Raw genomic sequence first — 10658 nt, 5'->3', positions numbered from 1 at the left:
GGAGTGGGGACTAGTGGGTAGAGCAGGGGGTTGGGAGCCAGGACTCCTGGGTTCTCTGCCTGCTTGGGGCTGTGGGGGTGGGGACTAGTGGGTAGAGCAGACCCTGCTCCGTCACAGCCCTCAGTTTATCTATAAAATGGGGCCGGCAGTGGCCCCGCCTTGTGGGGTTTGCCGAGGGGGTTGAGTGGAAGTGCTGGGCGTTTCGATGCCAGGCCGTGCCCAGGAACGCCCCCTGCCCCCTCCTGTGACTCCCTACCCACATGGAGCAGGGGCGGCCACGTCCCCGGGGCTGCCTGTGATCCCCTCTGGAGCAGAGCCCAGGCCAAGTTCACCAAGGGGCTCTGCCCAGACCTGTCTCCCCGTCTGGGCTGGGGCCTGGCTAGCAGCAGCCATGGGCACGGTGCCCCCCTCTCCGGAGCAGGCGGGGCGGTGCTGGCTGGCGTTGCCCTGGCAGGAGGCGTGCCCACCCCAGGAGAGGGTCTGAAGTAATGACACTGCCGGCCACTGCGCCTGCCTCGGGGTGTGAGCACGTTGACGATGACAAATGTGCTGATTAAAGAAAATGGGTTAATCTCTCCCGCAGCAGGAGGCGGTTTAGCGGGGGGGGGGGGGGATAAATAAACGTGGTTTAACCCCTTGCTTGGAGCTGGGCTGGGACCGGCCAGCCCTGGGCTCCGCTGCAGGCTTGCTGGGTCACCTTGGGCGAGTCACTGAATTGCTCCGTGCCTCAGTTTCCCCCCATTTGCAATGGGGCTCATGCCCTTGCCTGGCTGGCGGGCTCGCGCGCCCTGTGATGGGCCCCAGGTTGGGTGCTCCCAGGACCCCGCGGGCAGTGCCTGGGCCGGCTCCGCCAGCCTCAGGAGCCGATAGGCGGCTGGGTTTGTTTGCTCTGTTTCTCCGTTTCCGCCCCGGGGCGTCAATGCGCAGCGTTGGCTCTGCAGACGCGGCCCCCGTCCGGAGCCTCCCAGACAGCTGGCTTGTGTTAGCCGCTGGTGCGGGGCTGGGCCGGCGAGGCCGGGGCTGGGGTCCAGCAGGGGTGGGGAGCGCGGGGGCTGCATCCAGATCGGGGGCTCTGAGAATCCCGCCCCCCCCGCTTGCCTGGAGACCCTCGTCCCCCACAGTGCATTGGGGCCCCCATGCCATAGGGCTAAGACCGCCACCGCCCCCGCCTAGCTCGCTGAATGAGCAGGGCTGGCATAGGACGGGGCAGCGTGTCGGGGGGGTGGGGGCTTGGCCTGCTGCCCCCTGTGCTGCAGCTGATGAATGGACGCTAACCCTCTGCCAGCCTGGGGTCCGCGTGTGGGCCCTAGGGAGGAATTTCAGGGGCGCTCAGAGCTGGAAGCTGGGCACAGACTGGGCACGGAGAGCCGGGGCACGTGAGGGGAAGGCTGGGCAGGGACTCAGGAGATGGGGGCTCAGTTCCCAGCTCTGCCTTGCCCTTCCCGTGTGACCAGCTGTGTGGTGGGGGGCGTCTGGCCGTCGGGGGCTGCAGCGACGCCGGCTGGGTGAGTACGGGTGCGCTCGGCCACGGGGGGAAATGGCTGGCAGAGCTGGGAAGGGAACCCAGGAGTCCCTGACACGGTTGTCGAGCTGGAGCCGGGCCTGGTGTGCCAGGGGGCCGCAGGCTGCTGGACTGGGCAAAGCAGGGTCTGCGTTATGCCTGGGGCACGGAGCTGCAGTTCGCTCCTCCCTAGAGCAGGGTGCAAATGATGGTTCCCCCCCGCTTTGTGCCAGGCTGCGGAGACCCTAGCCCAGGCCCCCATGGGAAACACAGCAGTGCCCCTCGCCGAGGAGCCGGGACGTGGGGCAAGGCCAGCTCCCAGCACTGCACGGCCCCTTCTCGCTTTGGGTGTCTTTGGTATTCATCGGATTGCGGTATCGCCTGGCGGGCCCTAGCCCCAGACATCGGGATCCTGTGGCCCCCAGGCCCCAACCACGCAGGGAACGGTCCCTATGGTCCAGCCCCGAACCTCGTCTGGGGGCAGCTTGGGGCGCTAGGCTTGTGTGGGCAGCAAACCTGGTCGGGGCGATGCAGCGCTGAGCCTGCACCTGTGTGTGTGTGTGTGTGTGTGTGTGTGTGTGTGTCAGTAACCCTCCCATCGGGAGCCCACACCAGTGATTCCAAGGGCCAGGCGAGAAGGGGCAGCTACAGGGCTGGGCCCCCCAGCTCTGCCAGTGCCCCTCACTCTCGACCCGCAGCTCCTGCTAGCCCAGCCCTGGGCCCCCCCAGCTTTCTGGTGCCCCTTACTCCCGACCCGCAGCCCCTGCCAGCTGAGCCAAGGCCAGGAGCTCTGGCTGGCCCCACGCGGTTCCTCTTCTCGGAGCAGTGGCTGTAGCTGCTGGCGGGGCCAGCACCTGTTACTGGAGAAGAATGGGGCGCTGGGCGGGGGCGGGGGGCGCGTTCCTGGCGGTAACGGGAGCCGGGGACAGGTGGAATTTTATTTTGCGGGGGCAGGGTCTGTGCTGGGGGGTGGGGCGCCTTGGCACCGTGCCAGGCTGGCTCTGGGCCTGCTAGGGGAGCAGCCCCCACGTCCCAGTCGCTGCTGGCACGTCGTCGTCCCCCCCCCCCCCGCCCCTCCAGCAGGCGATGCCCCAGGGTGCCGGCGGCTGGGGTCTGGCCTGAGGCAGGATTTTCCCCTCTCTCTTTGGGCGGGGGTTGGCGGGTGTCTCTGTGCCAGCTGCCGGTTGACTGCTGGGGTGGGGGCCTCGTGACCCAGTTGGATTGAACGGGCGGGGGCGGCTGGCTCCCTGCCCTGGCAATGCCATAGGGGGTCTCCCGGGAGCCGGGTTCGCTGGGGCTGCTGCCCTGGGCCCGTTGGGGTGATTCATCCCTGTCGGATGTGACAAATGGGCGGGTGACTCAGAGCCTGGAGGCTGCTCGGGGTGCTGCCCCCCCCCCCACCGCCCCAGCCCAGCGTGAGGCTCCAGGGGCCACAGCCCCCGGGACTGGAGGGGTCTCAGCTGCTGTGGTTTGCCCAGGTCGGCTGGTGCTCCTCAGTCCCGACCTGCAGCCCCCTGCTCTGCCCCGGGCTCCCCTTTCTTGCTCTGCCCCTGGCTGGGCGGCACCTCCCCGTGCGTGTGAGGCTGGCACAGCCGAGCGCAGGGAGGAAGCCGCAGGCTGTGACCGCACCTCAGATTGTCGGGGCGCTTCCTGCCTTGCTGCCACCCCATCCCAGGCGGGGGGGGGGGGGGGGTGCGCCAGGGCAGGGGAGCCATAAACAGCGGGTGTGGGGGGGGGGGGTGTCGAGCTAAGTGCCTCCTTTCCCAGCCTGCACCGGGGTGTCCAGCCCCACTGCCCACGAGCCGCCCGGGCTCTGCCCCGGCCAGGAATCGAGAGCGGCGAAGGGGAAGCTGCGGTCGCAGGCGTGACGGGAAGTGTGCGGTCAGAAGAGCCTCCAGGATTCGCAGCTGCCGTCCCAGCCGCCGGGCGCTGGCCTGGCTCGGTGCCCCCCCGGCTACCCCTATGCCAGGCCCGCCCTGTCACATGGGGCTGCCTTCCTGCCGTGTGGGGCGTGTGTCACATCCGGGGGCGACGGACCCGTCTGCCAGCCTGCGTCTGCACTGGGGCACCCCGGGAAGGTGGGCAAAGCAGCGACGGGCACGGCAGGGCGCTGCCCCATTGGGGTGCCAGCAGATGTCCTGGGGCTAACAGGTCTCAGACTCGCTGGGGAGGGCCCGGGGCTAGGACACCAGGCTGGGAGCCAGGACTCCTGGGTTCTATTCCTGGCTCTGCCCTGTTTCCCCCCCTCCCCCGGGTCTCGCACTCGGGACAGCGCCATGGGGTCCCCTCTCAGCAGCTCCTGTGCCAGGCAGGTCGGTGTGGGGCTGTCCTGGGTCCCCACTGGGCCCTGCCCTCCCCCCCCTTAGAACGCCCCCCTGCTGGCTGGGCCAATGGCGCGTGGGGTGGGTGTGTCCCATCATGCCAAGGTTCCCCCGGGTTGGCATGTTCTGTGCCCCTCCAAGGGGGCAGAGGAAGGGGCTGCAGGGGGCAGGCTGGGGGTGTATTTCTGACCCCCTGTCTCTCAGGGGGCGTCGGGTGCTTGCTGTGCCCATCTAGACCCGTGGGGTGGGCACAGGGATGCTGCTCTGGCGGGGTACCTGGGTTCTGCCCTCTCCAGGCCCGGCCCCAGACAACGTGGGGTGTCCCTGGCCTGGGCCCATCAGAGGAACCAGGCTGGCTCAGCCCCATGCCTGGTGCCGGCCGCTGCAGAGGAAGGTGGGAGACCTGGGCGGAGCAGGGGTGGGGTGGTCTGCCCCGGGCAGCCTGCAGCGAAGGGTTAATGTCCCCGCCAGGAAATACATGCTCAGCTTCCCGTGGCAGGGAGTTCCAGGGGCCAGTGCTGGGCAGGGTGGCGCTGGGATCTTGCAACAGCTGGGGCATGGGGCTCTGGGGGGCCGCAGCCGCCCTGCTGGCTCCCGGTGCTGCCTGGCCCTGGGCTGCTGGATGGTCCTTGTCCCTGGGGTGGGGGGGCAGGTAGTGCCAGCGTCTGTTCCTGTGGGCACAGATGTCTCTGGCTGCCCCAGGGCCCTCGCCTCCCAGAACCAGTGTGGCAGGAAGCTGGGGGCAGGGCTCGGGGGGGCACATGCCCCTTGGCGCAGGGGTGCCCTCCTGCCATCCCCAGCGCCTGGGGGCAGAGCCGGCGGGGCCTGGGCAGTCCGGGGCCGGCTGGGGGGTTTCTCAGGCTGGGACTTGGCCGTGGCTCCTGGCACCCGGCTCTGGATTCCAGGAAGCGGCGGGTCCCGGCCAGGCCCTGCCATGGGATTGGAGGAAAAGTCTCTGGCCCCCGGCCCCAGCTGTGGGCTCCCCTCCCCCAGCCCACAGCTCTGCCCCTCGCCTGGCTCTCGAGGGAGCGTGGCCCAGTGGTCACAGCGGTGAGCCAGGGCTGGCCCAGGCGTCGGCTCTCGCTGGGGCGGGGATGGGGGGCGGCCTGGGAGCCAGGACTCCTGGGTTCTGTCACTGACGTGCTCTGGTCCCCCGCGGGGGGGGCGCCAGCATGCGCTGGGGGGGCGGAGGAGGAATGCTTGGCGGGGAATGGCTGGCTGGAGCCTGGGGGTCCCTGGCAGGCCCTGTGCAGGGGGCCTGAGCGGCGTGGGGGGGGGGTGTCCGGCTCCGGCTGAGCCTGGCGCAGTGCCCGGCAGCACTTGGCACCAGAAAATATAAACAGCCCCCGCCCAGACCCCTGCGCTGGGGCGGCTGTGGCCGAGTCTCCGGGGCCTGGCCAGGACACGCCTGTGTGTGCTGGGTGGGCAGAGCCCATCGGCCCAGGTGGGGCTGAGTGCAGCCACCCACCCACTGCCAGGCCAGCGCCCGCCCCGGAGAGCCCTGTGCCCGGCAGTGGGACCGTGGGTCAGGGCTGGGGGGCGCCCTGGGGGCTGGGGGACCCGGAAGAGGAGCCCGTGGGCCCGGACTGCGTGGTCACCGGATGCCCTGCCTGGGGTGTGGTTGGCGCAGTGATGGGGCAGCCGGTGCCAGCCAGCCTGGGGCTGGGCCGTGGCCTGAGGGCAGCAGTTCTGTGCGTGGGGCAGGGGCTGCTCTGAAGGTGCCCCCCCCATCGGCTGGCAGCTCTGTACCTTTGTCCCTTAGCGCTGGGACCAAAGGGCTCTGGAGGCTGGGGGAGGGGCAAGGCTGGCAGCCAGCCGCAGACCTGAGGGTGGGACCCAGGTGTCCTGGTTCCACCCCCTCCCCCCATGCTCCTGTTCAGTGCTGGCTGGGGCAGCCTGGCCTCTGGGCGCTGACCTGGCTTTGAGGGGGGTGTGTCTCTTTCTTAACCCCCTGCAGCCCCGTTCTGTCGCCCCAGATCCCTCCCCCCGGTATCCCTGTTCCATCGCCCGGGCCAGGCCTGGGGCACCTGTGATCTCCGGCCTGGGATACTGATAGTTTTCATTCACGTGGTGCTTCGCGTCCGTATCTGCAGCGGGGGAACCAAGGAATGGGGGCGGGGGGTGTTGCCTGGGAGCCGGGGCTGGAACCCAGGCGTCCTGTGGCCGTGTATCAGGCTCGATTCCTGCACCACCTCAGCCCTTGCCCAGGCGTCAATTGCCCCCTCGCTAACCAGCTCCCTTTTGTCTCTGCTTCCCTTGCAGCTACAGCGCCGACGCGGGCCAGGAGCCGCCGAGTGGACGCCGCTCGCCTGCCCGCCGGTGCCAGAACCTGCCTGCAGCCACAGAGGCCCCGCGGAAGGGGTGGGGAGGCTGCCCTGGCACCTGGGCCCCGGTGGGCGCTGGCCTAGTCCCGTAGAGCGCCGCGTCCCGGGGAGGCAGCAAGGCCCTGTTCCCTGGGGCGGCCCCATGGAGCTGCCCGTGGCGCTGTGACCTGCCCACATGTGACTCTCCCAGGACTGTACATCCGCGCCATGGCCAGCAACAGCAGCTCCTGCCCCACACCGGGGGGCGGGCACCTCAACGGGTACCCGGTGCCCCACTACGCCTTCTTCTTCCCGCACATGATTGGGGGCCTCTCGCCGCCGGGCGCGCTGGCAGGCATGCAGCACCAGCTGCCCGTGAGTGGATACAGCACCCCCTCGCCAGCCAGTGAGTACCGCGCCCGGGTCATGCCCTCTGCCCCTCTGTCGCCCCGGCGAACGCCAGGCGCAGCTGCCCTGACGCGCTTGGAGCTGCCGGCGTGTTGATGCTGGTTTGCAAAATCCAGCAGTGCCCCCGCCACCTGCATAGCGCCCCCCCCCGGGCACCTTCAGGCTGCGTCTGGCCGGTGGGCAGAGCGACGTCGTCTGACTGTGAGCAGGGGGGCTGGGAGCCCGGACTCCTGGGTCCGACTGGTTCTGCTGGCCACGTGCCATGTGTCTAGGGCGCATTCCTTTCCCTCTCTGTGCCTCAGTTTCCCCATTTGCTGATGACTGGGTGCTGGTTTGTGAGGGCTGTGATCCGCGGGAGGCTGGGCTGAAGGCTGGGGGAGGGGGGGGCTCTGGGTCACTCTACCCCCTTGTCCTGGCCCCTTTAGGGGAGGGGAAATCGTTGTGTTCAGCACCAGGAAGCGCTGCCTGGCCTGGCTCCAGGCCCGGGCTCCAGCTGCGAGCTGGGGACACGCCTCTTTGTGGGCCCCCCCACCCCCTTCCCAGCCCAGCACATGCTGCCCCCTCCCCCTCCTTCACTCCCTTCCGGTGCTCAAAGGGTTAAAGGGACCCTTCAGCTACCCCTGGCTGTGATGTCAGGTCCCTGCTGGCCAATGGGGACTCAGAGCAGCAAAGCCAGCTTGGGGCCCAGCTGCTGATTGGCTGGGTGGTGCTTGGGGGTGGGCATTGTCCCCCCTCCCCCCTCCTCCCCCCAGCTGCTGTGTCTGGGGAGGAGCTGGGGGCCAGGTGCCTGGCTGGGAGCACAGGGCCCATCCTGCAGCTGGGCCATATCCACCTGCGCCAGCCACTCCGGTGCCCCCCGCCGGCTGGGTGCTGCAGAGCCCCATGGGGCGCTGGCCCTGGGTACCCCACGGGGCGGGCGCTGGAGGGCTGCTGTCAGGGCCCCGAGCGCTGACGTGCGCCGCCCCCAGCTGTGCGAGGACCCTGGCGTGTTGATGTTGCAGCTGCTGCTGGAATTTGGAAATTAAGGGGTATCCTGGTGTCGGCTCTGCCAGCAGCTGGGGCGGGCGAGCGCCTGGGCTGGGCTGCCGGCTCGAGCCATCTACAGCCCTGCAGCAGTGCCAGGAGGTGCCAGCTGGCATCGGGTGCTGCCTGGCCAGACACAGACCCTGCCTCAGATGCTCGGGGAGCAGAGCGGGGGGACCGGGTGCTCGGGGGGCTGGTCAGAGCAGAGTCTGGGTGAGGAGCCGGTGCCCGCTGGGCCTTACCTGGCATCTGGAGTTAGTGGCTCGGCACCTTTGGCTGGGGGAGTGTCTGGCTGCACAGACCCCCCCTGCCCGCCATCTGTAAGGCAGCACCCCTCCCCTCCCCCTCAGGCCTCGGACCCCCCCCCGGCAAGCCCAGCTGGGGGGTGGGGGGCTGGCGTTAACCCGGCTCCAATCCGTGTCTGCCCCCCCGCCCCCAGAGCAGCAGGACCCCCTGAGTGGAGGGGACGGCCCAGACCACTCTGAGGAGCGGAGCAGTACCAGTGGGGGAAGGGGGGGCTGTAAAGACCCTTGAATCAGGGTGTCAGGGGTCCGGTTAACCCCAATCGCCCCTGCGAGGTTTCATGCACCTTCCTTTGAGCATCTGATACTGGCCACTGTTACAGACAAGGTGGGGGGGCAGGGTCAGCTCCCTGGGGCGGGGGGGGCCCTGGGTCAGCTCTGTGGGGTGAGGGGCACCATGCGGTCTGGGGTCCTGGGGTGGCTCTGGGGCGGCTCCCGTGGGGCACTGGGCAGGGAGGAGGGCTTGGTCGGCTCCGTGGGGCGGGGGTGCTGGGGGGGCGGCTCTGGGGCAGCTCCGTGGGGCGGGGACACTGCGGGGGGGGCCTGGGGCGGGGGCGCGGCGGGGGGGGGGGGGGGCGGGGGGGCGGGGGGCGGGGTGGAGGTCTGGGGCGGGGTGCTCCATGGGGCGGGGGCGCCGGGTTAGGTCTCTGTCGGTCCCCGCCCGGGCACTGGCACCGTGCCAGGCGTTGGCACCGCCCAGCCCGTGACTCGGCCGCCTGGGGGCAGGAGCCTCGTGATCTGGCTCCGGGCAGCGCCCGCCTGGAGCGGGTTTATAAATAGCCTCTCAGCGGGGACCGAAGGGTAAACAAACCTCCCGTCCTGCGAGCGCTGCCCTGCCCGGGGGGGGCCGTACTCAGCCCCCTGCCGGGGGCTCTCTGAGCTCAGCCCCTGGAGTCTGGGGGGGGAATCTGCCCCCTCCCCCCCTCGCTATTGACTCCATCTCTTGGCCAAAGCGTTTTCCCTGCCAGAGCAGCCGGAGCTTCGCCCCCTGCAGACCTCCAGGCCCCCTCCCCTGGGCTGTGGGGTGCCCCCCGGGCTGTCTGCAGGGGTTGGACACTGCCAGCCCCCGGCCGGCCTGGGGGTGCTCCCTGCCTGCGGCGTGGGTGTTAATTGGAGCTGCTGGCGGCGAGTCGAGGACTGCGCCCGGCAGCCGCCCCGCTGGCTTTGGTTAGGGAATTAGCACGGCCCTGCGGTGAGCCTGTCACACCCAGCTGGGAGGGGGGGAGCTGTGTCCCCTTTCTGCCTGCACCCCCCCCCAGCCAGGTCCCCCTTCCTGGGTCCTGTTCCCCACTCTGCCATGGAATGGGAGACCTCTGCCTCAGTTTCCCCATCCATCGTCTGAGCACTTGCAAATGAGTCCTGCTAGTCTCTGTCCCCCATGCCCCACTTCCTTGGGGGGCCAGATCCTGGGGGCTCAGGCCCCAGCTCCCTGGCTTAGTCACTGCAGAGCCCCCTGGGGAAGTGGGGGGGGCAGGGGGGCCGAGGAGGCCTGCTGGGACCCGGAGCTGCAGCAGTGTTCGCCCTCGGGGGGCTGCCTGCGTGGCCGCAGTTTAATTTCCCGATCAGTGTGTGGCACTGGGATGGGGGTGTTGGGGGGGGTCCCCACTCCCCTGTTTGAAGTTCCATCCTCAGGCTGCAAACTGTCCCCCACTCCCAATGGGGGGGGGGGGCTGCTTGAGAGCGGGTTGGGACCAGGCCAGGCAGCGCCTCCGGGACGGACCCTCTCCAGTGGGATTCGGATGTCAGCTGACCTATTCCCCCCCCGCCCCCAGCTCTGCCGGTGCCCCTCACTCCTGACCCGCAGCCCCTGCTATGCCAGCGCTGGGCTCCGTGCCCCCCCCCCAGCTCTGCCGGTGCCCCTCACTCCCGACCCGCAGCCCCTGCTATGCCAGCCCTGGGCTCCGCCCCCCCCAGCTCTGCCGGTGCCCCTCACTCCCGACCCGCAGGACCCTTCCCTCTTTCACAGCCCTTCTGTTCCCCTGGAGGCGCCCCTCCCCCGTGCTGGGTCCCCTCACCCCCATTCTGCTCTTGGGCCCGGCTTTGACCCCAGCTCTCTCGACTGCTCCGAATGATGTCCCTCCCCCATTGCCAGGCCGGGGGGGGGGGGGGGGTCTGGGGAGCCAGCGGCGGGAGGGGGGGTTGACCAAGGGGCTCGGCGGGGCGGGGAACGGAGGCGAAATTCCGGCGCCCCGGGCCTGGCCGGGTTATTAATGGGCCCTTTGTTCGGGCTGCGGCTCAGGGAAAGTGACAAATGGACTCGGCCGCTCGGCTGTGGCTGCGATTGGCCCTGACAGGCTCGTTCATCACCCGGCCCCGCCGGGGTGGTGTGTGTGTGTGTGTGTCCGAACTCGAACGCGGCTGCCTCCCCTCGCTCCCGGGCCAGCGCCCAGCCTGCTTGTGGGTCGGGGGGCAGGACTCCTGGATCCTAGTCCCAGCTCTGCTGCCCTGCTCTGTGCCTCAGTTTCCCCTGCCGGTGCCCCCACAACCTAACGTGCTTTGGGCAGTGCTCTGGGGGGGGGGGCAGTGAGCAGAGGTGCAGGCAGAGGGCAACACGCCGCCCCCCACCCCAAGGCCGGGGCAGGAGCTTTGTGGGCGATGAATGTGGCGCCTGGGGGTGCAGGCGCAGGGCCCTGCTCTGGTGCTTGGGGGGGGCTGGGGCTTTTCCCATGACCCTGGGAGTTCATTTGTGGGCACAGGAGCCGTTGGAAGGTGCTGGGGGGAGGGAGGCTGCTTGCTCCGGCCGGGGGTGGGGCTCTGGGCGGCTCTCCTGGCAGCATGGGCACCCATGGGGCGGGGGGGG

At 69.7% G+C, this 10658-nt stretch overlaps 1 protein-coding gene across 2 annotated transcripts in view; it reads left to right on the top strand.

The window, feature by feature from the left end:
- Positions 1–10658, top strand: part of RARA (retinoic acid receptor alpha) — a 61837-nt gene that overhangs the window by 19620 nt on the left and 31559 nt on the right. For both annotated transcript variants that reach the window (XM_026654735.2, XM_026654734.2), the window contains exon 2: positions 6085–6531. In XM_026654735.2, the coding sequence (XP_026510520.1) occupies positions 6354–6531 (178 nt within the window). In that variant the 5' untranslated portion in view covers positions 6085–6353. The remainder of the gene's footprint in view (positions 1–6084; positions 6532–10658) is intronic.

The sequence above is a fragment of the Terrapene carolina genome, unplaced genomic scaffold (assembly GCF_002925995.2).
Source record: "Terrapene carolina triunguis isolate 2854851 unplaced genomic scaffold, T_m_triunguis-2.0 Scaffold193, whole genome shotgun sequence".
In the NCBI taxonomy this organism is placed as follows: Eukaryota; Metazoa; Chordata; order Testudines; family Emydidae; genus Terrapene; species Terrapene triunguis.
This window is presented reverse-complemented; position numbering and strand designations above follow the sequence as displayed.